Here is a 27,686-nt window from a genome sequence, read left to right on the forward strand (position 1 = left end):
ATGAGTCTAAGAGAGGATATAGAAAGATTGAGACGTATATATATTGATGATCCCGTCGAGTGATAGTATACCATCACTACTTTTCAAGTTTCACTTTTCCTCGCTGGCCAACAAACCAACAAGACATCGCTAAATAACCATTATTGAATGTGCATACTCTATGTGTCAAAATAACTTTACTTTTCACCCATCCCCACACATACCTATACAAATGATAAGACTATAATACCCTCTATTTTGTCACATCTTAATACAATTAATCTCCATTTTAACTACTCCCAATATATTTATTCACTACGTACTTTCACAAATTCTGATGCAATAATCACTCAAAAGTAAACTTATTTCGCACAAATAAGATAGAGCAAAAATAATGCTATCTTGGAAAATACTGTCTCAGTTTCGTAAGACTTTCTAGTATTGTCTAAATTCATATTATATTATATTGGTGCTAAAGCTAAAAAGTTCTGTCATATGAAACATATCGAGTAAATAGTATTAAAAAGTCGATTTCACTTTGTTGGGTGTACACGTTCGTACGTAGTAACGTACTGCTGTGTACGGTGTCATTCCGACGATTGGACCGATGGGCCCAATCGACGGAGGTAAGTGCATGCAAATTATAATTATTAAGACAGCAGCGGATCAGCGAGCGCACAAAATCAAACCTGCACGGTCGATGGAGAATATATGCCGCCACCAGAGGCGGCCCAAATATGCACTGCAACAACCCTATTTGATTATAATCAGCTAGGACGATACCGTACGGTATATCATCTGTCCTTTTCACACGTGCCATCGAGCTCAGCTAGCCAGCCCTTGACTTTTCTCACTCGGTCTCAGCCGACACATCGATCCATCAATCGCAAGAGAAATTAAGACCAGTTCTATTCTAGGATCGAACGGATGCAGAAGAAAATATAGGGTGCAAACATTTATTGTTTTAAACTGAATTTAGGCTATTACGGACAATAAATTGTAGCTTAAAACCTCTTCCTCGAAGCATCTCCGCCGCTGCCAGGTAGGTGATCAGAGCAGGTATAAGTCAGCTATAAGCATATTTTAAAGGAATAAGATGGAAGAGAGAAGAGAGGTGAGCTACTAATTAGTAGCCAGCTGTACACGAGTCTTAAGATAAAATATGTGTATGACATATAGGACCATATATTGACTATAAATGAATTAGAGCCAGTAGTTGACTATACTATCGAACTTGCTCTCATATTTGGGAGAACTAGCTAGCCCAAATGATGCTGTAGCTAGCTAGCTATACGCATACATTATCTTATCCACTTTAGTAGCAGAGAATAGCAAGCAGTAGCAGCATAATTAACTAACACTATCTGATTAAGTATTACCGGTAACTAATTGCTGCTGTTAAAGGAGCCAGCTAGCCATGGCAGAGCTATTAGCTCTGGAATCTGGATGGCCGCGCGCGTGTGTGGCGATCGATCGAGCTAGCTAGCTGGCCAGTGCCGGGTCGCCGTTCCTTTCACTGTGCCAGTGGTTGGGAAGTGGTTGGAGTTTGGCTGGAATTTGAAATGGTCGAGCTGAGCTTGCCCGGCGTGCAGCTGCGCGCGCGCGTCGACGTTCCTTCGATCGAATCGAGCGTGCGTACGTGTGGCTCATTCAAGAAGAAGAATCCATGCACACGTCGCCGTCGCCGTCGTCGTCGTCGTCTTCCCCTAGCTGTCGCCGTCGCCGGCGATATTCCTTTCCCCGTACGCGCGTCGCTCTCGCGGCCGTGGTTGTTGCGACCTGGATAAAAAAAAAATCGGAGATAAACCCCACTAGCTCGCGGCTAGTGGCTCCATCCGATCTAGAAGAAGATGATTGTCTGAGGAAGAAGACGAGCATGCGCTGCCACTCATCAACCTAATTATTTATGTGTCGGCCTTGTCTTTACGCACACAATGCTGTACGTCGAGGAGTAGTGGAGTACTGGAGCGAGCGGTATATATAGCGGCACCAGCTGCCTCTGCCATGGCCATTTGTGTGTGGTAGCTGCTAGCTCGCTCGCTGCTACTGAGGATCAGTAGCCAGCTGTGTGTGCGAGTGGGCTCGCCGGAAGGACTGCCGGCCGGCGATCGAGGAGAAGATAGAGCGAACGGAGGCCGGCCTGATGGAGGAGGGCCTGCCGCCGGGGTTCAGGTTCCACCCGACGGACGAGGAGCTGGTCACGTACTACCTCACCCGCAAGGTCTCCGACTTCGCCTTCGCCACCCGCGCCATTGCCGACGTCGATCTCAACAAGTGCGAGCCATGGGATCTCCCCAGTAAGTCGTCTTAATTTCATCGATCTCGCAGCTACAGTTATGGCATCAAACTCATCTTTTTTTTGAAGCGAGGCATTGAACTAAACTGACCGTGTATAACTTTGATTCGGGGATAATTCATGTGGTCTTCCATTGATCACCCTTTGATCTTCAAGTTAATTTTCTGGAAAATGTACGTGGAAAAAGTTTTCTTCCCCTCTCGGACCGATTCAATCAATTTTTTTTTAATAAACGCCAAAGGCCCTGCTTTTATAGAAAGTAGAAGACTTGTTCAATAATTCTCTTTAATCCAAACTTTCTTCGCTTAAACCTTTTCTTTTATAGACTAGTTCCTTTCTGATTTGGTGAGAATTTGCATTGCACCGGCACCTAGCAAAGTTCCAACCGAAACTTTAAGCTAAATTACTACACGTGCACTTACATTATATATAGTTCGATCTATTTGTGACCACTTATCAGTGATCACTACATGCATGCATATATCCATCTCCACCGAGCTTTTGTAACATAGTTTAAAAATATCTTAAAATATCACATTAATTTTTCAGTGTAAAAATTTAATATCTTGAGTTATAATGTATATCGAGTTACCAGAACTTTACACTGAAATTTTTGATATCTCAAATTATTTTTCAAGATGATAAAAGGCCCCTCTACGCCACATTGTACACCTACAAAAATGTCAAAATAATGAACGAATGGATCAGAAGTTCTAACATACATATGGATGGATGGGAAGCAGGCAAGGCAAGCATGGGGGAGAAGGAGTGGTACTTCTTCAGCATGCGGGACCGGAAGTACCCGACGGGGATCAGGACGAACCGCGCCACGGAGTCGGGCTACTGGAAGACGACCGGGAAGGACAAGGAGATCTTCCATGGCGGGATGCTGGTGGGGATGAAGAAGACGCTGGTGTTCTACCGCGGGAGGGCGCCCAAGGGCGCCAAGACCAGCTGGGTCATGCACGAGTACAGGCTGCAGACCAAGTTCCCCTACAAGCCCTCCAAGGACGAGTGGGTCGTCTGCCGCGTCTTCAAGAAGTGCCAGCTCCTCAAGATCCGCCCGCCGATGGCGCACGACGACGACGGCGCCGAGCACCACCTCGTGGACGATGGTTCCCCGTGCGGCGGCGGCGGAGGCCATGCGGGTGGCTCGTCGTCGCTCGGCGACCTCGGGGAGCTCGACGTCTCCTCCATCCTTGGCGGCTTCGCGTCGTCGGCCAACGCTGCGCCGCTCTGCCATGGCGGCGGCGGCGGCGGCGAGAGCTTCGGCGCGCACAGGCTGGACGTCGGCGCGTACATGAGCTGGCTGCAGGCGGCGGCCAACCAGGCGGGCGCGGCGGCCATGCTCCCGTGGCCGGCGCAGGGGCTGCTGGGCACCGTCTTCGCGGCGAACGCGAACCCCGGGGCGGCGGCGGCGCAGGCTGCGCACAGGGCGGCGGTGGCGCTGCCGTTCGGCGCCGGGTGCAGCCAGGCGCGGGACGTGGGCGTCTCTCTGGCGAACGTCGGAGCCGATGCGTTGTTTGGCGGCGCGCTGTCGGCCAAGGTGGACATGGAGTGCGGCGAGCAGGCGGCGCACCTGGACATGGACGACGCCACATGGAGAGCCTTCTGAACGCATCGACATCGCATCGGATAACTAAGCAAACTCTACACGTATTACGTCGTTATATTGTACTAAATATATATATACCAGATGGAGAATTAATGTGGTCGTCATCCAAGATATGTACACAGTACAGTTCTTAGGGGAATATATTGTTGCGTTAATTAGGCAGACGAAATTAATGGGACATGAAACCCATAGTGTCAAAAACCTTGAAAGACAAAGTGAATTTTTTTTTAACTGTACGTGTAGTAGCGGAGTGTTGATTTGTGTATCATAATCCGTGTAGAAATATAATTTTTCAGTAATTAATCAAAACGAAAGTATAGTGTTGTCACCGACGACGAAAGCAACACATTTTAACGTGCTCCCAGCGCCTATGAAACTATTGTTCTCCTATTTTTTTTCCAATTAACTTGTTATTTTACCATTTATGTTTTTCCAAAATACTTGTCACTGTCATATTCTAAACATTTTTAGTGATGTGTTTTCTTCTACGCTTGATCATATGATTGTTTGGCTTTTTCATAAAAAATCAAACGGCATATTTGTAAATAAAATAATTATGAATAGCACTTTCATATATGTAATATGTATTCTTAAAAGAAGCAAATGCTGAAAAATAAACTTGGGTGAAAAAAACACCAAATTAACCTCAAATTTAAAGTTAAAAATTTGAATTTCAGCTTATAAGCATAAGTAAAACCGAAAAGATGGAGATGATACCAAGTACCACGACTCCTCATAAGGCATTCAAATGCTAGCAATGGGAAAATTGTTAGGATTTAATTAATTATGATAATAATATAATTTGGTGCATATCATAAAAGGGAAATTTCCAAAAAAAAAATCGATTTGTTGCAAATATCCCCTCATAATTGCCTTGATTTGATATAGCCCCCTATTGTAGTTTTTTCATAACTATCATGTGTTTTCCATGTTGCTAGCCCGTTCTTGTGGGCGCATACGTACCCCACACACGTTCATATGAGTGATAATAGACCGAGAGCAGCAGTAGTTAGCTAGTCCCGATAAGATAATGTGGTATCCTCACTCATAACACGTACGTAGCATGTCGTTAAGTGTAGTAGTCACTCTCCACTCACGGACATTGGACTTGTCAGAAGATATGTTGCTGTATTCGTCTCATGGGGCACGGGGCCGCATGATTTTTCAGCAAAAAGAAAGATACAAAAGATGAGCTGATTGTGTCACCAAGAATAAGAAGAAAAAAAGGCCTGTTTGATACCATGTTAACCAAGATCGTTTGCTAGCTAGGTCATACAATATATGAGAACAGAGCCAGCAAAGGGAACGAGCGGCGGTAACTGACGGGGATCTCAAACCTGTTAGGAAATGACGAGCAAATAAACGATGAACACAGCAGATTAATCACTGAAGACACGAGATTTAACGTAGAAAACCCTTCTAAAATAGAAGAGAAAAACCAGCAAAATATCTTCACTATTTCGAGATGAGGTTACAACACTATACAGCGGCTTACAACAGGTATATATATATGGTGAAACCCTAAAATATAGTCTTCCGGCGACGGGCCTTCGTTTCACTCCATCGAAGTCGGCTTTTCTATGGGATTTGGATCATAACACAATAAAACCAACGTGAATTATAAGAGGGGGCAGTTCAATGAAATTTTGAGGATTGTTCCTTTTCAGTAGCTCTCCCTTGTTAAAATGACGAATATATTAATTGAAAAGAGTAGGGAAGTAGGTGAAAAACTCGATAGCTGAAATGCTGAATGCACGCAGCGGCGGCCAACGATCGTGGAATCCCGTGGCTTCTGGGCTGGATTGCATCAGATCGATCCTTCCATCGAGTGGGCCGGCCCATCACCCTACATTTTCTCCAATTAAGTTGGTTACAACTTCCTCATTTTTTTTATTTGACCACCATTCACCTTATTTAAATAAATATAAATATTAATTATTTTGTAATGATTTAATTTATTGCTAAAGAGACTTTAAACATGGGCTATAATATTGCATATTTGCACAAGATTTTGAATAAGACGAATATTCAAACGTAGATATAAAAGTTAACGACATCTAATAAAAAAAATGGAGTAAGCAGCTGATTTTAAAGTCTACTTGGGTCACGTTCGGTAAAAGGGGTGATAAGTTAACTTATCTGGTACGAAAAAAGTAGTAATAGATTAGCACATGATTAATTAATTATTAATTATAAAAAATCAAATAGATTAATATGATTTTTTTAAAACAACTTTCCTATAAAAAACTTTTGCAAAAAATTAATACACCGATTAGCTATTCGGGAGACGTGTGCACGAATTTAACAAAGGGCCATTTGGTAATTTGTCATTGGTTTGAGTCATTATTGCATAACTATAACTGAAAAGTTACAAAATTTCTATCGGAACCGTCATTTGAATGGCATCAAAAAACAGTTACAAATTTGCAAAAGCTCCTAACAAAAATTGTTCCGGCCGTAACTCAACACCTTTCGGGATGGTCCTCTACACATGCCACCCTATATATATTCCACCTTTCTTCTCGCACCATATACAGCTATTCAGTGCAAGAGTATATATATTCTTGGTATAGGGAGGTCTAATGAAGTATGGATATATAATTATGTCATATTATCATTAGATTATATATATATACTAGGGCTGTTTTAGGTGAGGTGGAAGGGAGGGGTTAGTTATCTGGCGCGAAAAACACACTAATAGATTAGTGCATGATTAATTAATTATTAAAAATATAAAATAAATAAATATGATTTTTTAGAGCAACTTTACTATAGAAAATTTTTTATAAAAAATATATTATTTAGTAGTTTGGGAAGCGTACACGTAAAAACTAGGGAATCTGGTATTAGGAGAAGAAGTGCCGAACGCAGCCTAGCTACAACTGCTGGTTCATATCTATCATAGTTTGGGTGACCACTCTGAATCATCGGGAACCAACAGTGATGGACTAGTTCTTGTTGGTGTTTTTTTAGCGTAAAATGGAGGACTAGTTTCTGATGTACGTGTTTTTACTAGTGTAATGTAAAAGTGATATAATTCTCACAAAAAGGTCTTAATTCAAAACAACCAGAAAAATCTATCTAAGAATGTTTTTTATATGGTCAAAACTTATTTACCCCGACAGTTTGGCGGCCCACCTAGCTTTTATGTATGTGATAAAGGTCTTTTTTTTTAATCATCGTATGGACATGTGTTGTTTTTAAGATTCAAACACAAAGCTCGTATTCACACACACTCATCCTTAATACTACACTATAAAGAATTTATTGTTTGGAAAATAAGATGCTATTATTTTGACTTCGTACTATCTTCTAAACATGTAATTTTCATAAGTGATATTAAATAAAACTAATCAACTACAAAGTTGAAGATTTGGTTGAGCTCCACATATAGATTACATCTTTATTGAAGGTCATTTCAAATGTAGATCGCAGATTTTTTTAAAAAAAATGACATGTCATAATGAATATTATGCATGTGGAAAATCTCAAATAAAACATTGCCAACTATGAAGTTATAGATCTCATTGAATAACAATTCATATAAAGTTTATCTTTACCCAACTTCATATAAAAAGTCAGGTGTGGGCATGTATTATTTTAAATTTTGATTATTGAGGATGGGTCATTAAGAGGCCTACATGCGAAAATTGATTTTTCAATATGGGCCTTTTAGGGCCACCTACAATAATATCATTATTTTTTAGACAGCTCTTTTATTTTCTAGACACCTCATGGCCATTTGAATGGTACCAAGGGGGCTAGGTGTGGCAGATAATTATATATGTCATTTCTTACCATAACATGAATAATCAAGCATAAATTAAAAAAACAATGGTATCAAACAGACAAAACGGGGAAAATATAACATTGAGATTAGTCATTTAATATAAACAATGATTATCTTTAATGAAAACAAAGCAAAAGTTATGTATCACTATCATATTACATCTGCTTTATAATGCGGTTTTAATTAAATAAAAGTATTAGTAATACATTATTATTGTGTAATATTATATATATTTGTTACTGACACGTAGATCATTTGGCCTCCTAGTCTTTTTTCCATAGAAGTAGAGAGTTGATGGTCTGGCTAATATGTGCCCTTCTGTTCACTTCGTTGCTTTCATTTAAAAAAAAGAGTTGATGGTAAGAGGTGAAGATTCAAGCTAATCATCACCACTATTTCTTTTTAAAGAAGCAAAAAAAATATGTTTATATTTAAATAGACTAGTTCAATTGCTCAAAAATAATCTCTTTGTCCTAAAATAAACAAACATATTACCAGTTGTAAACATACCATGCCTAAGAAATGATTAGAGTATAAACCGAAAAACATAGATAATGAAGCACTTTATGACCAGAGAAAAAAAATCATGGACGCACTTTACGTACACTAATCTACTTCACCAGGGCGAGTACACGTGTGCAGCCTCAGTCTCCTAGTTTGGCGACAAATGAGTGTGCCTCGTGACACACCTGGTAGACGCTTACAATGACAGTTACCATATAGTAATAAACCACTATCAAGTCGTAGTTAAACACGACGTCGACGGATCATATTCATATATATATATATATATATATATATATATATATATATATATATATATATATATATCTGTACGTCTGAGTACTTTACTTTTAAATTAGTCGCTCTCTTATCTCTAATCCTCTCTTCCACTTTTAAAATTGCCGCTTTTTTTTTCTGTTTGCTGCTGCTGTGCAACCTAGATGGCGGCAACAGTAGTATCTGCTACTCGATTGATATGATCTGCTAATTTTTTTTCTAATAAATATACCCTTTACAGCTGCTTCGCGTTCCAGCAAACGACACGAATATATCCGTTCCAAAATACTGCGTCCTACCTAAAATGTTTGTTTGTATTACGTTTAATTATTCATCTTATTCAAAAAATTTATATAATTATTAATTATTTTTATATCATTTTATTTATTATTAAATATACTTATATATATATATCTTTACATATTTGAAAAAAAATTAAATAAGATAAATAGTCAAATGTTTATAAAAAAATTAACGGTGTCAAATATTTAGGACAGAGGTAGTAATTAAACTAAAATTTCGAGTCGAACGTTGGCTCGATCGTCTCAGCTCAAACGCAGATCGAATATATTTATATTATTACGCTGCAATTGCACCAAGATCACGTTCATGTCTCCTGTTAATTGACAAATGCGACGTAGCGATCCATACGTTTGCAAAAGATGATCGTCGATTTTTTCAAATAGTGGTTTTTGTATACATGTCATACGATATATATATACGGGCTTACGTCGTGAGATCTGATTACTAATTAGCTGGCGATGGAGAGATCCTCCGAGATCTTTTGATCGTATCTTGCACGGTTTTAAATATGTTATCGCAAATTCGATCTCGCTTCTGTTTGATTTGTTTTTGTTTAACTTATACAAAACGAGAGAGTTACATACACTCTAGCTCCTATGATTAGCTGATGATATATACTCCACTCGGTTTTTATTTGATATTTTTGACTTTGACTGTTCATTTTATTCAGAATTTTACCAAAAATTATAAGTTATATTATAATAATGAATTTTATCCTAATAAAATAATTAATAATTATATTATTTTTTAAATAAGACGAAGGGTTAAATATAACTCTAAAAGATACTGTGTTAAATAAAAATACGACGGGAATATATAATCGGAATTGTTGCAGATCTGCTTGGATATCGTTCCCAGGATTTGGCTAATTAAATCGTAAAAGCTTGCGCTTTAGACCTACCTAGGATATTTTATTGTGGCAAATTTTGTGCACGCACGCAATCAATCTCGATCTTTTCTTTTCTCCCCCAAAACTTTTTGATTGTTTACTTTGCGTGTGGTCGCGCGGTAATTAATTAGGTAACTTAATTTGGCAGAGAAGCTTTGCTCAACACGTTTTTCTGTATAGTGCAAATAAATTGTGCACGTTGCAAAACAGCCGACACGTTTACCGGCTAAAAGAGTAAAAACTACCGGATTAATACTACTCTGCCCCCAGATGTTTATTATCTCGCAGACACATAGCTTCTAGAACTAATAGCAAAACCATATATATTTGATTTTGATTTTGTAATATATCCCTTCAACTATATAATACCACTGGACAAACATGAACAATCAAATTATGTATGGATAATAAAAACAGCAGACCACGACACACGGACACGCTTAGTTAAATTTCTTCTTATTTTTTATTATGAAAGAAGCTTCTTAATTTTATTGCTCCTCGTGTAGATCGAACTTGTTCTTGCATATGGATCTTCCGATATTCTGACTATAAAACCGCATGGTTATTGGTTAAGAGCATGGTCAACAGTAGAGGTGGAACGGGCAGAATCGGATTCTCTGCAGTCGACTGCAGAGAACATCGTCTCTGACGTGTGGGCCCAGCACCTCCTGGGCCCACATGTTAGTGGCGGTTACAGAGGAAAGTTAACTGCAGAAGGATCCCAATCCGAACGAGGCATGGGGCGGCTTGGGCTTAAGCCCCATGCTTGGCTAAAAATTACATTAGGATTGTATTAAATTTTAGCAAAGATTTATCCACATAATTTATACTCTATCATTTAAGTCCTACGTTTAGAAAACTCCTGTTCTGCCCCTGGTCAACAGTCGCCCTAAATTCCACCTGATTCAAAAAAAAATGGGTATTCTTTACTAAAAATTTGTCTCCAGTATAATAGAGTTTGCACACAAACCCAACAATTGAAAACCCAATATCTGCTATTTTTGCTACAACGGGGAAAGGTCAATATTAGAAGATGGTCGAGCTGCTAGTCAATGAGCTCATGTGCCTCCCGCCAGCACATAGAGAGAAAAGTGGTGGTGCGGCTAGAGGAAGAAAAGAGGAAAAATGGGCGGTCATGAGGAGGTGGGAGACAATGGGTAGTTTTCAAGGTAGCCCACTTTTAAGTTTAGAGAATCAAATTCCAATTACCTATTGGAGATAAATATATTTTGAAATTCTAAATCTTCTGAAAAACTATTTTGGGGTTAAAGTTTAAACTATTGACAATTATACCAGAGACAATTAAAGTGGTCGTGGGTAAGCTTGAGATCAATTTCTTGGTTACTACTCCTGGTTTTTTTACGCCATTGAATTTTTAATTTACGTTTGACTATTTGTTTTATTTAAAAAATTTATCTAAATATGTAAAATTATAAATCATACTTAAAGTTACTTTAATAATAAACTAAATCATAATAAATTAGTCAATAATTATATAATTTTTTTGATAAAACAAGGAGTCAAAAAAATCGAAGGGAGTAAGTATCTAGGAGGAAAGGAACGTTCGTCTTCTTGACGTCACGTTTTTCATATTAAATAATGTACATGCATTGCGTACTTGCAATTCCTTATTATGCTTGTTACTCTAGCTGTGAAAAGAGTATGATCCTGTCTGCTACGGTGTATTATTAATTTTCTCCTTACCACGTAGGCTAGCTAGGCAGGCAGCTGGTAGTACGTACCAAAATTGAAATTTTAAAAGTTCAATTGCAGAGTCGATTTTAGAATTCCTTTGCGGTTTATTTTAATTACATCATGTATTTATTTTTACAACGATGAAAACAGTATATAAAAAAATCTGTCCATAAATTATTTTTAATTGCTAACATAACTTTAGTTCATATGAGTATTTATCATAAACGAAACGACCATGGCCTTAACGTGGAAGAGTAGAAACGATGAACACCTAGCTAGGGCTCGCCTCTTGCCGTACGGACGTGCACGATATGCGCGGTTGGATGCAGGTACGTACACCGTGACGGTGTACCGCCCGGCACGTGAAACGGCCACGTACGTGCACCCAAGCAACAAAAGCGTTTGCTGCACGGCTTCCGGTCATCTTTTTCGTTTGCAATAAAAATGTCAAATGACATATTTATAACAGAAAATAATTTATAAATAATACTTCTATGTGTTCATAACGATCTAAAAGTTATGAAAAAAAATAATGATAAAAATTCTTAAAATTATCTTCAAATTTAAGGATGAAAATATAAATTCTAACTTATAAGCGTGATCAACCTAGGTAGTTAGGCTGGATGCCAACGTGTTGGCCGTCCTCCGGGTGACCAGTCTCTCTCCCTCACGCTGGAACAAATGAAAAAGCAACATAATTGAAGAAGAAAAGTAACAAGCTAGGAGAGTGACAGACGTGGCAGGTGTTACGTACGTACGTTTCCCAACGGCCACGGCCCCAGGTGGCGTCGTCTCCTACGTGCATTCGACCGGGGAAACGGTCACGGGCCTGCTAGCTCACAAACGGTGACCATATATATCAGTGATTCCATCGACTGTCTAATCTAAAAGGGAAAAAGCCTAATTAATCGAGCGTTTGATACCTGATCATTTTTCATTTGTTGTTCTCAAACGCTCGATTAATTATATACATTATTAGCTTACTAGTATATTACAAATCTTATTAAAAATATCATTAATATATTATTAAAGTAGAGTTGATAAAATGGTTTGATATATATGTCTAAGTTATTTTTTCTTTTAAAAAAGAGATTTGCTCCAGTCCAATAAAAATTACCTCGAGGTACCAGTATCTCGAGGTGCCAAATCATTTCTCACCATTGGATCTAGTTGAGTAGGATGTGCGCTGTTAGATCCAACAATCAGAAATGATTTAGTACCGCGAGATACCAGTACCTCGAGATACTTTTTACTATTTTTGTTGGATTGTAAAATTACTCTTTAAGAAAACAAGAAGGGTTAATAGTGAGATAGATAACAGATTGACCATCACCACTGCTCCCTTTCTCTTTTATAGCAGTAGATATATGTGCTTGCTACTGCTACTACTGGCGTTTTTCATTTGTCGTTGTTTTCTCAGAGAACAGCTAATGAAGCTACTACTAGTAGCTCGCTAATTAAATCGTGGGAGGTGCTCAATTAACGAGCTAAGCTCTAGCGATCGACAGCAGCGCGTGAGAGCTAGCTAGCGACCTGACCATTAGAGAAGGATAATAAATAGTAACCAACAAGCTGGATATAAGCTAGCCTCTTTGTAATTTTCTATTAGCACATCCATATAATAGTTAGCTCTTTATTATTAATGTAGGACTCATATATCTCTCACGTAGTTTTTTAGTTCTGATATCGAAGCTGAATATAATATTACTTCTACTCTCTTGTTCACATAAATATTTAGCCAGCTTACAACCTGCTATATTATACTTGCTCTTATTATCATGCATTGTTTTGAGAAAGTACGGAGTGTTGTTCGCACCAAAGCGCACACACGCTGCATGCTGAGCAGCCCATGCATCCCATTATCCCAAGGTATATAACTAGGACTAATAATGGGTCAAGGCCTCTGAGCTCTGAGTATTTTCATAACCACGCTGAATACTTGAATATTGTTAACTTAAAAAAAATATAGAATTTTAGCCTATCATATTTTAGACCATAATCTATAAATTAATTTTGTATAGAAAAACTTGGACTCATTACCGTCCCTAAGCCTAACATGGAATTGTGTGAACAATATATTGTGTACGTATCAGTATATCCCTTTTTGCACAAATACGTGAGCCGAAGATTTTGCTTCAGATGTTATATGCTTCTCCTATTGGCATAGAAATAAATTTGGTTAATTTCACAAACCTGGAATATTCTAGCTAGAACTTGCAAAACCTACACGAAGATAGATAGATAGTTATTGCACGCGTACGTACATGACGCCGTAGAAATTGCCGTATGCAGCGGGGCGTGCGTGCGTAGGCGGTGGTAAGGTAGCAGTAGCAGGGTAAGATCGAGAGGCCGGGCGGCCGGCCTACGCGCTACGGCCACAGGTGCGGCAAAACGATCCAGCGGTCACGTACGTACGTTCGCAAATGTGCCCTGCCGTACGTCGCGATCCTGCCACGTACGTCGTACGTGCAAATTAACACCGCCCATTATATACACGGCGAATTCATCACTTATACGCGCATATATATACTGCTGACGGAGTAACTTAGATTAATTAGATATAAATAAGTAGAAATAATTAACATGACTGGCCCACAGGTCAGATTGGCGGCTGGGTTAGCTTTGCGAATCATGCATATCGATGATGATTACCTTAAGTAACTGCTTATCTCTGGTATATTAGTGGTAACAGTAGATTAAGGCATATGGATATACCAACTAATTTTATTTTTAGCTTATAATCTACTCTCTCTCCGTTCTCTTTACGTAAAGTAGCTGGATTTACGTTTAATATTTTGTCTATTTAAATTAATTTCATAAATATGTAAGATTATAAGTCATGCTTAATGCTTAAAGTTTGTTTACCAATAAATCAAATCATAATAAAATAACTAGTAATTATATAAAATTTTAGAATAAAACAAATGATCAAACGTAAACCCAAAAGTTAATAGCGTCAAATAAAAAAACGGAGAGGGTATAAAATTTTAGCTCGTCTTTGTTTAACTAAATTCTTAAATCTCGTACGTACTGTCCAAAATAAAATGTACGCGCGTACGCTTGTGATACGATCGATATCCATACCACCGTGTCTAGCTTGTTCGATAAAATTAAGTTGAAACTGGCATTAATTAATTGTGATCGGGCCGAGCTATATATGCACACATGCGTAGGAGAGACGAGAAGAAGAAGCGCTCTCTCTCTCTCTCTGTGTATATATATATATATATATACTAGAAAAATTGTCCATGCGTTACAACGGGTCCAGATAATTTTAATTATATATAATTAGAAATGATCTCCTCATCGCTTAAATTGGAGTAGAGGTTTTATATGATTTGGATTTGATTTTATATTTTCTATTAAAAACAATTCAAAAAAATCAATGGTATCATCTATTAAAAACAAACTAAAAGCTACAGTAAGGCCGATTTGTTGGTTGGGATAAATAACCGGCACGGAAAACGTTATAGGGAATTAACATGTCATTAATTAATTATTATCTATAAAAATTATAAAAAATAGATTGATATAATATTTTAAAGTAATTTTTTTATAAATTTTTTTTGCTAAAAATACATCGTTTATTAATTTAAGATATAAGTTCACACGAATTTGGAGAAAATTTGGATGCAAACTGCATGCAGGTTGCATGCATCTGCGGCCTGCAGACGAGGAGGCCTCGGTCTGGTTCGGCTGGGCCCACTCAATGCATGCACGAGATGCAGATCGATTAACGGCACGGGAGGAAGCACGCGCGCACCCGACGCTGGCAGGCGGGCCCGAGCTGGAGAGAACGCGCGCGCTCTGCTTTTCGTGGACACACGGTGGAAGCTGGTTCGACGCATGCAGCTAAGGCGCGCGAGCGTCGCTGGCGTGTGGGCCAGCCAAGGCTCTGGGCCCACGATGGACCAAAACTTTTGACAGAATCATTACCACTTTTTATAATAGTATAGATATATAAATCATCACGTATATATGTTCTATCCGTGGAAACCTTAACGTACGTGCTTTAATTAATTTGCATTATATGTAAAACGACGAAGCAACGGCGACTGTGATGGATGCATGGATCGACAACGTACGCGCGCCGCTGGATATATCAACATACACGTACGCGCGTTTTGTTGAGTTGAGCCGCCGTCGCGCCCGCGCATGCTTGTACGCGTGTGCCCACGACCACGATCGAGACCAGCTCTAGCTACCTAGCCAAGGCCCGGTTCCACTGCAGTATTGCAGCGAATTATTGTTTACGTCTGTTAAACTGTGAATAAATACGGCAGATACAATAAATCTAAAGTGTTATTAATTACTATAGCAAATATTGTGGCACTAAATCTCAGCCTTCAGTTCCGTTCCAATCCAACTATTACGAGACATCTTAAATTTACGGCACTGTAACTCTCCATGCAGTAGCATCATGCTACCGCGGAGGGTTTTGGGTCTGCTAGCCACGCCATATACTACTTAGAACTCCTCGCCTTGATATATGTGTATTTCTAACGTTGTAAAAAATAATTTAGTTAAAAATTAACTTAAATATTCTTTTACTAAATAAGAAGATTATATAAAATAAGGAATAGATAAAGATAAAATAAATAAATATTTAAATATAAAATGATTGATAACATAGCGGGCACTCCACAAATATACGGTGTACCGCTACCCCTGTTTAGTTTCTAAAAACTTTTCGTAAAAACATCACATCGAATCTTTGAATATCTAAATAAAGCATTAAATTTATATGAACATTAAAACTAATTACACAGTTATGGGAAAAATCGTGAGACGAATCTTTTGAGCCTAATTAGGAAATGATTAGCCATAAGTGCTACAGTAACTAACATGCGCTAATAACAGATTAATTAGACAAAAGATTCGTCTCGTGGTTTCTAGCCGAAATCTGAAAGTTGTTTTATAACTAGATTACGTTTAATACTTCAAATATGTATCAAAAACTTGATGTAATGTTTTTGTAATTTTTTTTTTCAAACTAGCTAGCTGCTCAATCATGCCCAGTAAAGAAGAAGGGATCAGGCCCATGTGCTTGCATCTTTCCTGTCTGAGGGCCGCAATATTTCTGCAACAGTACAACCTATACTAAAAAAGGTCAAAGACCAGCACCAGCCTGCAACGGCTCTCGGTCTCTCCTACCCGATTCAGCTAGTACGCAAACCTCACGAGAGAGACCGTGACAAATCTTGCTTTACCTACCTGCCTCGTCGTCCTATGTAATACTCCCTCCATCTCTAATCACTCTCTCTATCTCTAAACGTTTGACGTCATTAATTTTTATACACGTTTTACTACTCGTCTTATTTGAAATATTTACATAATTATTAATTAATTTTATATCATTTTATTTATTGTTAAATATACTTTTATGTACATATCTAATTTTACATATTTGATAAAAAAAATTTAAATAAGACAAATAGTTAAAAGTATATAAAAAAGTCAATAGCATCAAACATTTAGGGACGGAGCTAGATTGTGTCTATTTTTATATAAAAATAACAATTAGTATAAATCATGTAAAAAGTATGGTAGTTGGGAAAATAAAATAGTGATTGATATTACATAAAAGTTAGTATTGTCTCTGTCATATAATATACAGTTTTATAGGTTCAATTTAAACTACAAAACTACACTTATTATAAGACAGAGTTAATAGTGAAAGAATACACGAGTATAAAAGTTGATTGATGCAAAATAAAGTATTTTCTCGAAATTATAAAATTATTTATATTGTGGGACAAATTTAAATGAAGAAATACTTTATATAATTATGTTATAGGATGGAGGGAGTAGCTGCTGCTCCCAAAGTCCTATTTAGGGTTAAGAAAACTTGCGAGTAATTTTGTATGTGCATGATCGATGGGAGCATACCTTTTTTTTCATGGACGGTAGTTGTTAGTTTATCTTTTTATTTTCTAATATTACGGTAAAATTACCATGTATAAATTCCTTTAAAAGAAGTCTGTGACCGTAGACTTGGTCATAGTAGTGAATCTACCACATCATTCAAATTGGTCATAAATTTTACAAAACAACTCTTAAACTTCTTAATATTAAAAACAATCAAAATCTTAACAGATAGTTACATATAAAATCAAATTTAGATGAATATATTGTGTAACCAGAAATATATTTATTTTTATCGTTAGCAAAAGAAACAATGCTAAAGCTCAAGGCATAAGTGTGATATCAGCTTCTAGGAGTAGGTGCCAAGTAGGATATATTATTAGGTCGAGGGGATAGGGGAAAAAAAAGGAAAAATGTATATTGTAATATCTATTGTTTTGATTAACAGGCAATCTGATTAACAGCTTAATACTATATAATATACTTATACAACTAAATCATTAATTATATTACTAAAGACAATTTATTATATATATCTTCTACTCCTAGATATGGTGTGGAATGATTACAAGGGCATTAGTCACATACTCCCTCGGTACCAAAACAAATTAACTTTTCAGTTTTTAGATATAATGTTTAACTCTTCGTCTTATTTAAAAAAAATTATGATTAATAATTTTATTTTTATTAGATGATAAAACATAAATAGTATTTTATGTTTAACTATTTTTTAAAAAATTTCTTGAAATTATTTTAAATAAGACGGATGGTCACATGTTTGACAAAAACAGAAAAGTTGGTTTTTTTGGGACGGAGGGAGTATATACATAACCATGCTCATTTAATTTAGAGTGAAGTGCACCAGCGGTTCCTAAACTTGTATATATGTGTCATCTAGGTCCCTGAACTCTCAAAATACATTTTTGGGTCCTCGAACTTGTCCGAGGATGTCATATAGATCCAAACGGACTCCGACCCACACCATCCGCTGACGTGGCATGCCACGGTAGCGCCTACGTGTTGGTGGTGTCACGTGGATCCCACATGTCAGTTTCTCTCTCTCCTCCTTATTCTTTTCTCTCCCTTCTCGTAGGCGTCACCGTGGCATGGCACGTCAGCGGATGGAGCGGGTCGGAGTCCGTTTGGACCTATATGACACCCCCGGACAAGTTCAAGGACCCAAAAATATATTTTGAGAGTTCAGGGACCTAGATGACACATACATACAAATTTAAGGACCGTTGGTGCACTTCACTCTTTAATCTATCACCTTATTTCACACTAAATTTCAAAGTTAAATGAAAGCTAGCTCCTTCCATTTGTGGGGATTAAGAGGGCCCCTGTATGAAAGCATGTATGGGCCAATCCTTTTCATGTGTCCAACCGACTATGAATATATTATAGAGCCTTCATTTAATTCGAATTAATTGCATGGCTCACTCGTAACAAGCCGCACCACATGCATCCATCCTTTGCTTAGTTGAGGTGGGAAGTAGCTGCCGACTTATTTGTAGGGAATTTCATACAAGATACGTAGTTCAATTTCAACAAAAATTAGCAAAAGCATCCGAGAAAGTAATGTGCAAACAGTACCAGAGAGGGTTGGGGGCATAGACAAGTATCTAGCTGTTGTTGACATCTAGGGGACTCGGGTGATTTTATTGAAGGGATTGAATATAAAATAAAGAGTTAATTGTGTCAAAAAATCCATTTTGAAATTGATATAAAATACTCGAACCTCCATTATACACGGTTGAGTGTGTCTTCCACGAGAGATTTACGAATTTGTTACCTAGCATGTGTCTGCCCGTGGAATGCTTCTGTCAAACTTTTAAAAATCCTACCATCAATAATTAAGTTCTCAAATACTACTCGATCTAAAAATAGTATACATAATCTACTCGGATAAGTATTACTCCCTTCATTCCAATATAAATGTTCATTCATATTTCCCAAAAATATATTTGGACAGAGGGAAGCAAGTCAATATAAATTTTAGACAACATGTAAAAGTGCTTATATTAATTTTGAAACTGGTGTAGTATATCAAAATATCGTAAACACACTAGATTCTATGAACCCGTCATAAAATTAACGGCCATTATTATAAAACTTTGATCAAATCTTGTCTATATGTCAAATATTTATGATTAGAGGGAGTATATATCTTATCTAACATAGGCTAATTCTATGAGAGAATATCATGCGTTTGTCTTGAAAAATATAGTCCTATAATGTTTTCATGTTATTTCACAATTTGTTGTCAAAATTTTTGTGTAGGCCGTTGGCCGTGAATTAAAATAAAATAAAAGGCTAGTTAAATTATAGAAAATATGGAATTAAAATCCCTACATTATGGGGTTTGGCGGAGTTTCAATTAAATTGAAATAGACGCTCTAACCACCTTTTTTTTTCTTTTGCTGAATAGAGCTAAGACCAGTTTATTTTAGCTAGTATAGGCTACACCGACCTCAATATATACGATGGAATAATCCATAAGTTCAAATTATGTAAAATAAACATTTATACATTGAGGATAGTCTTGTAAAGGACTCTAAGACACAAGATCCTTTACCATACTGTTTTTTTATAACCATATATTAACATATGAATCCATTTATACATGCTTGAGGAATTTCAACACATGGGAATAAAAAAAGGTGAAGGAAGAGTCGTATATATCAATATTAATTCATATGAATTTTTTTTTCAGGTTTGGATGGGCGGAACATTTTCTATGTTTTAAAATTTTCTTTATTTTTTTATAAATTCCTACTAACCGAATAACTTTTAAAGCAACTCAATCCTTAGGGCAGGTACAATAGCAGACTATAAGATAACTATAAACATATTTAAAGAGAAAAGAAGAGAGAGAAAAACAATGAGCTACAGATTTATAGCCAGCCGTAACATGAACTACAAGACATAATATGTGTATGACATGTGGGACAAGGTAGCCTATGTTATGTAGGTGACTATTATATAAATTAACTATTAAATTGACTATAGATAAATTAGAACTAGTAGTTCTTTTATAAGTCCAATACTTTCGTTTTTTCTTCGAAACCAATAGGTCGTAATTTTCATAGCTCATGACTCCGTGTGAGAAGGAACCAAATTATACTCTGCAATCCCCAATACAGACCATACCCCACCCCCTGCCGCGTGTCCCAGGTTGGGTGATCAAACACCAGCCCAAAGTGCCAGAAATACATAAAGTTTCTCAATTAAAACAACCCAAGAGATTAATAAAGCACAATAAAAAACCCCAATTAATTGATTGTTTGCTGACTCATGCCACATGTCGCGGCGTCCTGCCTCCCACGGCATCCCACTGCCGCACACCACTCCCGCGCAGTCCACGCCTATATATACCGGCCAGCGTCTCGTCTTCCTCCTCCGCCTCAGCTTCCATCCAATTCCCACCTCGCAAGCGATGCGCCCTGCCTCCTCCACCTCCTCCTCCCTTTCGCCTCGCCTTCCTTGCGACTCAGGTCATCCTTCCCACCACCACCATCGCCGCCTTAATTAAAGGCTCCGCTTGTTGGCCGGCCGACCAAGATCGCGTCACCAACAGTGGGCGCGCGCGCCATGGGCAGCGGCGGCGGCGGCGGCCACAGGAAGCTCATCCACTTGCTCCGCGCCGAGCAGGCGGCGGCGGCGTTCTCGTCCTCCTCCTCCTCTGCCTCCGACGACGACGGGTGCAGCACGTCGTCCTGGCAGACGACTGATGGCGGCGGCGGGTCCGCGGCCTCCTCGCCGTCGCGGTGCAGCGCGTCGACGCCGCCCAAGTCGCCCTGGGCGCACCTGCCGGGGCTTGGCGCTGCGGCGGGGGCGACCTCCACCGGGCTCATCGCGTCGCTGGTCAAGGAGGACGGCCACGTGTACTCGCTGGCGGCGGCGGGGGACGTGCTCTACACCGGCACGGACTCCGAGAACGTGCGGGTGTGGCGGGACCGGCGCGAGCTCGCCGGGTTTAGGACTGGGAGCGGGCTGGTTAAGGCCATCGTCGTTGCGGACGACGGCCGCATCTTCACTGGGCACCAGGACGGGAAGGTCCGGGTGTGGCGCGCCGACGTGGACGACCCCGCCGTGCACCGCCGCGTCGGGTCGCTCCCCAGGCTCGCTGACTATATCAAGAGCTCCGTCAACCCGTCCAGCTACGTCGACACCCGGCGGCGGGCGCGGCGCCGCGAGGTGTGGCTCCGGCACTCCGACGCTGTGTCGTGCCTCAGCCTCGACGAGGGCGCCGGGCTGCTCTACTCCGGCTCCTGGGACAGGACCTTCAAGGTGTGGCGCGTCTCGGACTCCAAGTGCCTCGAGTCGGTGCCCGCGCACGACGACGCCGTCAACACCGTCGCCGCCGCCGGGTTCGACAACCTCGTGTTCACCGGCTCGGCGGACGGCACCGTCAAGGTGTGGCGGCGGGAGGAGGCCGCCGGCGAGGCGACAAGGCATGTGCTGGAGACGGTGCTCCGGAAGGACGAGAGCGCGGTCACCGCGATCGCCGTCTCTGCCGAGGACCGCGTCGTGTACGTCGGCTCGTCGGACGGGGCGGTGACCTACTGGCACTGGATCGACGGCGAGGCGAGGTACGGGGGCGCGCTCAAGGGCCACAGGATGGCAGTGATGTGCCTCGCGGTTGCCGGGAACGTCGTCGTGAGCGGCTCGGCAGACCGGACGCTCTGCGTGTGGCGGCGCGACGGCGCCGAGCACCACCGGCTCGCCGTGCTCGCCGGGCACACGGGCCCCGTCAAGTGCGTGGCCATGGACGAGGAGGACACGTCCAGCTCCAACGGCGAGCGGCGGTTCGTGGTGTACAGCGGCAGCCTCGACGGGTTGGTCAAGGTGTGGCGACTCTCCGTCTCCGACGACGAAGCTACAACCTCTCCGGCGTCGGCAGAGCGAGAGCGACGACCTGCATCACCATCAACGCCGCCTCCCCGGACGGCGGCGTCGCCGCATGTCTGGAACAGATCAGACCGGACGCCGGCGACGGCGTGGCCGGCGGCGTACCAGACGCCGTCGTCGTCGTCGGAGCTGAACAGCGTGGCAGCTGCGTGACCGGCGGCCGGCGGCGAAGCTAAAATATAACTAAAGGTAGCAAACAACGTGCGTGCATGCAAGAACAATGTGCTGCTCGCACGTGTACTGTAGCAGAGTGTAAATATACGTACAAATATACGGTGTCTGTACGTAGATGCGTATTCCTGGGGAATGGGCGACTGATGGGGAGGAAGTGGGCGGTTGGTTGACCGCGAGTGATGTGCCGGCCACGTCAAAATCCAATCCAAATGTTGGAAAGAAGCAAAAAAAAAATGAAGGGTTGTGAATGACTTTGTTTTGTTAATTTTGGTAGTGTTTTTAACACTTTGTATATATAAAATGTACATATGCATAATAGTTCAGTTCTACTGACAAGTATAATCCTCACTCTTAATATAATAATTTGTTTACTTGTCATCAGTAACCAAAAAAGTCATGTTCCGCTCTCTTTTTTTTTACGGGGTCTAACTATTTATCTTTTTTATTTTTTTTTCAAATATGTCAGATTATTTAAAATTCTCATTAGTAATAAATTAAATCATAGAAAATTAATTAATAGTTATATAATTTTTTAAATAAATCGAATGATCAAACGTAAACCAAAGTCAACTATATTGAAAATAGAAAAGAAGGCACTACTAATCAGTACCAACAAGGCGAGCTGCATTGCATGCATGTATCCTTGACTTAATTATTCAAGAATTTGACTGGTGGTTCATCGTAGGGGTGATTGTTTTGGTATTTCATTGCACAAATAAAAAATAATGTGTAAATAAAATTTTATATACGTATTCTTAGCAATCTAAAAGCCCAAGACTAAAAAAATAAACTTTGGTAAAAAAAACCTTAAAATCAACTCTAGATTTAATGTTAAAATTTTAAATTTTGGCTTATAAGAATAAACAAAACAATGGTGGTAATAATTGACCGCACAAGTGGTACTTCTGCTTATTAGCCAACATATAAAATTTAGTTTCAAAGTTTATTTATAGCATTAATTTTCTTTTAAATCCACTGGACATATATGTTAGAAATATTATCCATAAATTATTCTTTATTTGTTAATAAGCCGTGAGATTAGAGCGAAATACTACCCTTTTGAGTTTTGATATACTATTTCAAAGGAAAACACCGAAATTCGAGGGCCTTGCTTAGTAATACCTTGTTTTTAGATTGTTTACTGGGATTAAGGTTTAAAAGAAAAATACTTTGGCGCTACTTATTTATAAATAAAGAATGAATGGAGTGTGAAAGCACGTGAGATAAAATGTAAAGATTTTATATTGAAGGTAATCAGTGAATAGTAGGATTAGAAACATTTATATTTAGTTGAAGATTTAAATTATAATTATAATAATTATATTTTAGAACAGAATAGTGTTAGATGATCCAACAACCGTAAGTATTAGCAGCCTCAGCCCCCAAAAGAAACAATGAACAAGTAATCTCTCCGTTTTCCCTTACTTCGACAGACGGCCATCACTATTTTAAAGTTGACCGTTAATAGTTTTTAAAAGATTAATTAATGATGAGCGAAAGTTATATAGCTATATACATAGCATTTTAGATCAAAATTAACAAATACTACCCCGTGGAGGTCCCATACTAACGGAAGCCGGATCAGGTAATAAATAATAACCGGTAATAATTATTTAGAACCATAACAAGATCAATAATATAGCCAACGAGCTAGCTATAAGATTTTTTTAGCTTTCTCTCAACTATTCATATAGTAGTTAGTTCTTTATCATTAATGCATTTACATGATCTATATGTCTCTCACAAAGTTTTTTTTGGTGCTTGTGTCTGAGCTGGCTATAAGCCTATGGATCACTTCTCTTCTCTATCCCCTCTCTCCTCCACATCAGCATTTAGCTGACTTATAGCATGCTATTATACTTCCTCTAATATCCAGTGATCCAGATCCTAACAGCCACACATCACCAAATCTAAGGAAAAAGTAAGAGCAGGTACAATACAGACTATAAGTCAGCTATAACCATATTTTAAGAAGATGAGGTAAGAGAAGAGTAGTGAGCTGCAGATTTATAGTCAGCTGCAGCATAAACTTTAAGATATAATGTGTGTATGATAGGTGGGACATGATAGCATATGTTATTTAGGTAACTATTGTATATACTTGCTATTAGATTGATTATAAATAAATTAGAGATAGCAGTTGAAGTTGGCTATACTAAGAAGTTGCTCAAGTATTTCGCTGCGCCCAAATCCCAATCTTGCAAATACAGATCGATCGAGGTCGCCGTCTTTCCCTTTCGTGGATGCTCGCCGGCCGGGGATTCACCTGGAACAGGTAGGTATTTGATCCCATGGCACTCGACGATTCCCTCCCTCGGCCGCAACGCAACCTCCCTCGTCGTCGTCGGGCATCGCCACCGCCACATCCGTCCCTTTCCCAGCGACTCATCAGATAATCGATCTTATGCACAGCTCGCAAATTGTTTCCAGCTGCACCTACCAAATTAATCTACCAGCTTAATTAATTCTTCCGTTTAGTTTTTGTGTAAATTAAGGAGTGGCTTTGGTGTATGTATATATGATGGTGATCAGCTCTATATAGCATCTCCGATAAAAAAAAAACCTAAAGAAATAGACTTATATAGTCTTGGATTAGAGCCATCGGAAAAAAGAATGAGGAACAAAAAACCTTGCTATCTCATACAATTTTCATCCCAAATTTTGTGTAGATAATTAAAAGGGTCAAAGCCTTGTAAATGGAGGTAGTACTTTGTAATTTTATTTACCTTTTAATATTAGGTTAATTAGATCTATGCCATTATAAATTTGCTAGTTTTAAAATATACCATTATTATTCAACTAATTGTAAGGATGACATTATAATTTCAAAACTATTCGAAATATGCCACTCCATACCCTTTCAGTATATTTTTTAAAAAAAAATTGGACCATATTGTCACTCTGCTATTCACTACGCCATTTGTATGTGCAAAGGGCAATTTGGTCAAAAATAACAATCTGAAATAGCTCTAAAATTATCATGGCATCTTTACAATTAGTCAAATAGTAATGGCATATTTCAAAACTAGCAAATTTATAATGGCATGAATCTAATTAACCCTTTAATATTAGCCAAGGGTGTTTCCTCGATTTTGGTATAGCCTATTGAATTTTATAATGTATTTTTTTCAACTTTTATACTTAAAATGGTTGTTATAGTGGATTTACAATATTATTATACATTATTGTTGTATTTATATTATATACTATTACTGTATTTATATTATTACTGTATTCATATTGCTATAAAATTTTAGAGCACAGGCGCAAGATCACCGAACAAGAAGCCGTGCCGAGCAATTTTACCATCTTTGATAAGATACCAAAAGATACCACTGTTTTCTATGTAAAATTTGGTACCTCTTGATACCTTAGGTGCTGAGAGGTGCTGAGAGGTATCAAATTTTGACAGAAAATAATAATACCTCCTGGTACCTCCTCAGGATAGAAAATTTGCTCATGTTCATTTTTCGATAGAGGCCATGCCATTTTTTTTGTTTCGGCAAATACTGTCTTAATTGTTTCAAATATATCATAGTACTTATTTTCTATTATTTTTATAATTTTAGAAAATGTTTTCAGATATTTGTTTCGACTTTTATCCTCAGATTGAAATGCTTACGGTTTTCTGTACAAACCGTGTGGTTTTCTCATCCATATGGTTGTTACCGTCAAATTCAAAAATTTAAAATTTAAATTTATCATGATTTTTACTATTTTCACAAAAACCGCATGATAATCGTGCACCTTGGGTGCCCGTCTTCGGTTCCTCCGAGGCTCCGACGGTAAGTGGAAACCTGGTCCTGCTTGCTTGGATATGCCTGTGCTGCTGTGCAGAATGAATGAACCAGCATGCACCACGTGATTAGGGGCAAAAGTGTAAAATATAATAGGTAAAAAAAAAATGTTCCCAACCCTAGATTCTTCGTGCTGCTATAAAGCTTTTCAAGTGTGCCAAATGCCAATAAGCAACTGCCTCTGCCGCCGCCAGCCCTTCTTTGTTTAGTCAGTTCAGCTGCTTCAATTTCTGTTTCTCCCAGGTGCTTTAATTTTGTTTAGTATTTGGTGGCTTTGGGTTTTCCTCACTTCTTTCGGCTTCTTTTCCTGCTTCTTGATGAGAACATTTGTTCATGTTTTTCTTTTTTTGGGGGGGTCTTTCCAACTCTGATTTCTTTATAGGACCAATGGTTTCCTAATAGGATTGATTGGAGAATGGTGATACGTTCACATGTCGAAGAGTTTTCTTATCTTATGAATCATGAGCAGTTCGTGGTTTTTTTGTTTCTTGGTTTTGTTGTGTTCCTCGATTGTTTGTTTCTTGATCTTGTTTTCATGGACGTGGTTGCTATTTGTTCTGAACTTCTGATGGTAATGTGGTCACTTGCGCAGTCTTTTTTAATCATTTTTTGGTTTGTTTATCCGAGATTAGCTAGCCATGCAGCAGTGATGATAAGCAAAAAAAAAATGACTCAAATACTGTCATGAGGTTTGTCCGTGAACAAACCATGATTGCCTTCAAGCACTGTTGAGCTGCATCTCTGTCTGGCATTGTGATATCATTTGTTCAAGAGTTCCCCTTTTGTCGTTGTATTGGTAATAACGCAAGAAGCTGCAGCACTGCAGATAATGGTCATCTGGAATCAAGGGCTAGAGTGACTGAACGTTCCAGTCAAAACTCAAAAGTTGTTGACTGACAAAAAAAAGGAAAAGAGAAAAGGCCATCTCACCGTTAGTATCATACAACCACGTTAAAAGGGGGCAAAAGGAACGGATCGGATACCAAACCAGCCAAACAAAGGAACTCAGACCTATCCAGTATAGCTTTTTGACAAAAGAAATTTATCCATCTGTAGTTCAATTGGAGATAGATCTACTTATTCACTTCAATTCATTTTATTTGACAACATTAACTTTTGGATTATTCAATAGCGTTCACTTTTAGATTTGTGTTCGTTTTATTTAAAATATGTATGCAAGTATACAAAATAATAATTTATTTAAGTATATTTAATAATAGTTCAATTTTTAATATAAATAATAATTATTTATTTTTTATCAAGACAAATGGTCCAAGACCTAAAAATCAACCGTGTTAAATAAAAATAAGTAGAAAAAAAATGATGCCCTTCTTGTGTCCCCTCCTCCGTCTCACCACACCTAGCTAGCGTTTGTGTATGTGCAACCACCTTCTCGTCGGAAAAAAAAACATGCACAACTACCGCCTCATCGGAAAAACCAGTGGAATCCAAGTGCTTTATCCTCTATCGATACTCCTAGCCCCTCCCAAACCAAATGAGCCTGGCTGGTTGCAACACTCAAATAGGTTATTATGTAAGAAATAAAAGCTTAGTTTGCAGCTTCTATGCAGCCACAGGTCATCAGTCAGTTC

General features: G+C 38.9%; 2 protein-coding genes across 2 annotated transcripts; both read left to right on the forward strand.

The window, feature by feature from the left end:
• The first annotated feature begins 2,010 nt into the window (after nucleotides 1-2,010).
• On the forward strand, nucleotides 2,011-4,134 carry LOC102717786 (protein CUP-SHAPED COTYLEDON 2-like). Its single transcript, XM_040522609.1, has 3 exons — nucleotides 2,011-2,276; nucleotides 3,019-3,665; nucleotides 3,699-4,134. The coding sequence occupies exons 1-3, from the start codon at nucleotides 2,123-2,125 to the stop codon at nucleotides 3,888-3,890; spliced, it is 993 nt and encodes a 330-aa protein (XP_040378543.1). The 5' UTR covers nucleotides 2,011-2,122; the 3' UTR covers nucleotides 3,891-4,134.
• A 16,669-nt stretch (nucleotides 4,135-20,803) lies between these two features.
• LOC102718071 (protein JINGUBANG-like) lies at nucleotides 20,804-22,636 on the forward strand. Its single transcript, XM_040521782.1, has one exon. It carries the CDS (start codon nucleotides 20,804-20,806, stop codon nucleotides 22,274-22,276), a length of 1,473 nt encoding a protein of 490 aa, XP_040377716.1. The 3' UTR covers nucleotides 22,277-22,636.
• The last annotated feature ends 5,050 nt before the right edge of the window (nucleotides 22,637-27,686 follow it).

This window comes from Oryza brachyantha, chromosome 3 (assembly GCF_000231095.2).
Source record: "Oryza brachyantha chromosome 3, ObraRS2, whole genome shotgun sequence".
NCBI classification, from domain to species: Eukaryota; Viridiplantae; Streptophyta; class Magnoliopsida; order Poales; family Poaceae; genus Oryza; species Oryza brachyantha.

What these genes read in the sequence shown, in the direction of transcription:
- LOC102718071 (XM_040521782.1), top strand. Translation starts at nt 20,804, where the DNA reads ATGGGCAGCGGCGGCGGCGGCGGCCACAGGAAGCTCATCCACTTGCTC.
- LOC102717786 (XM_040522609.1), top strand. Translation starts at nt 2,123, where the DNA reads ATGGAGGAGGGCCTGCCGCCGGGGTTCAGGTTCCACCCGACGGACGAG. An exon ending in CGAGCCATGGGATCTCCCCA is followed by an intron (nt 2,277 to 3,018) that starts GTAAGTCGTCTT and finishes GATGGGAAGCAG; the next exon opens with GCAAGGCAAGCATGGGGGAG. An exon ending in TGCTGGGCACCGTCTTCGCG is followed by an intron (nt 3,666 to 3,698) that starts GCGAACGCGAAC and finishes GCGGCGGCGCAG; the next exon opens with GCTGCGCACAGGGCGGCGGT.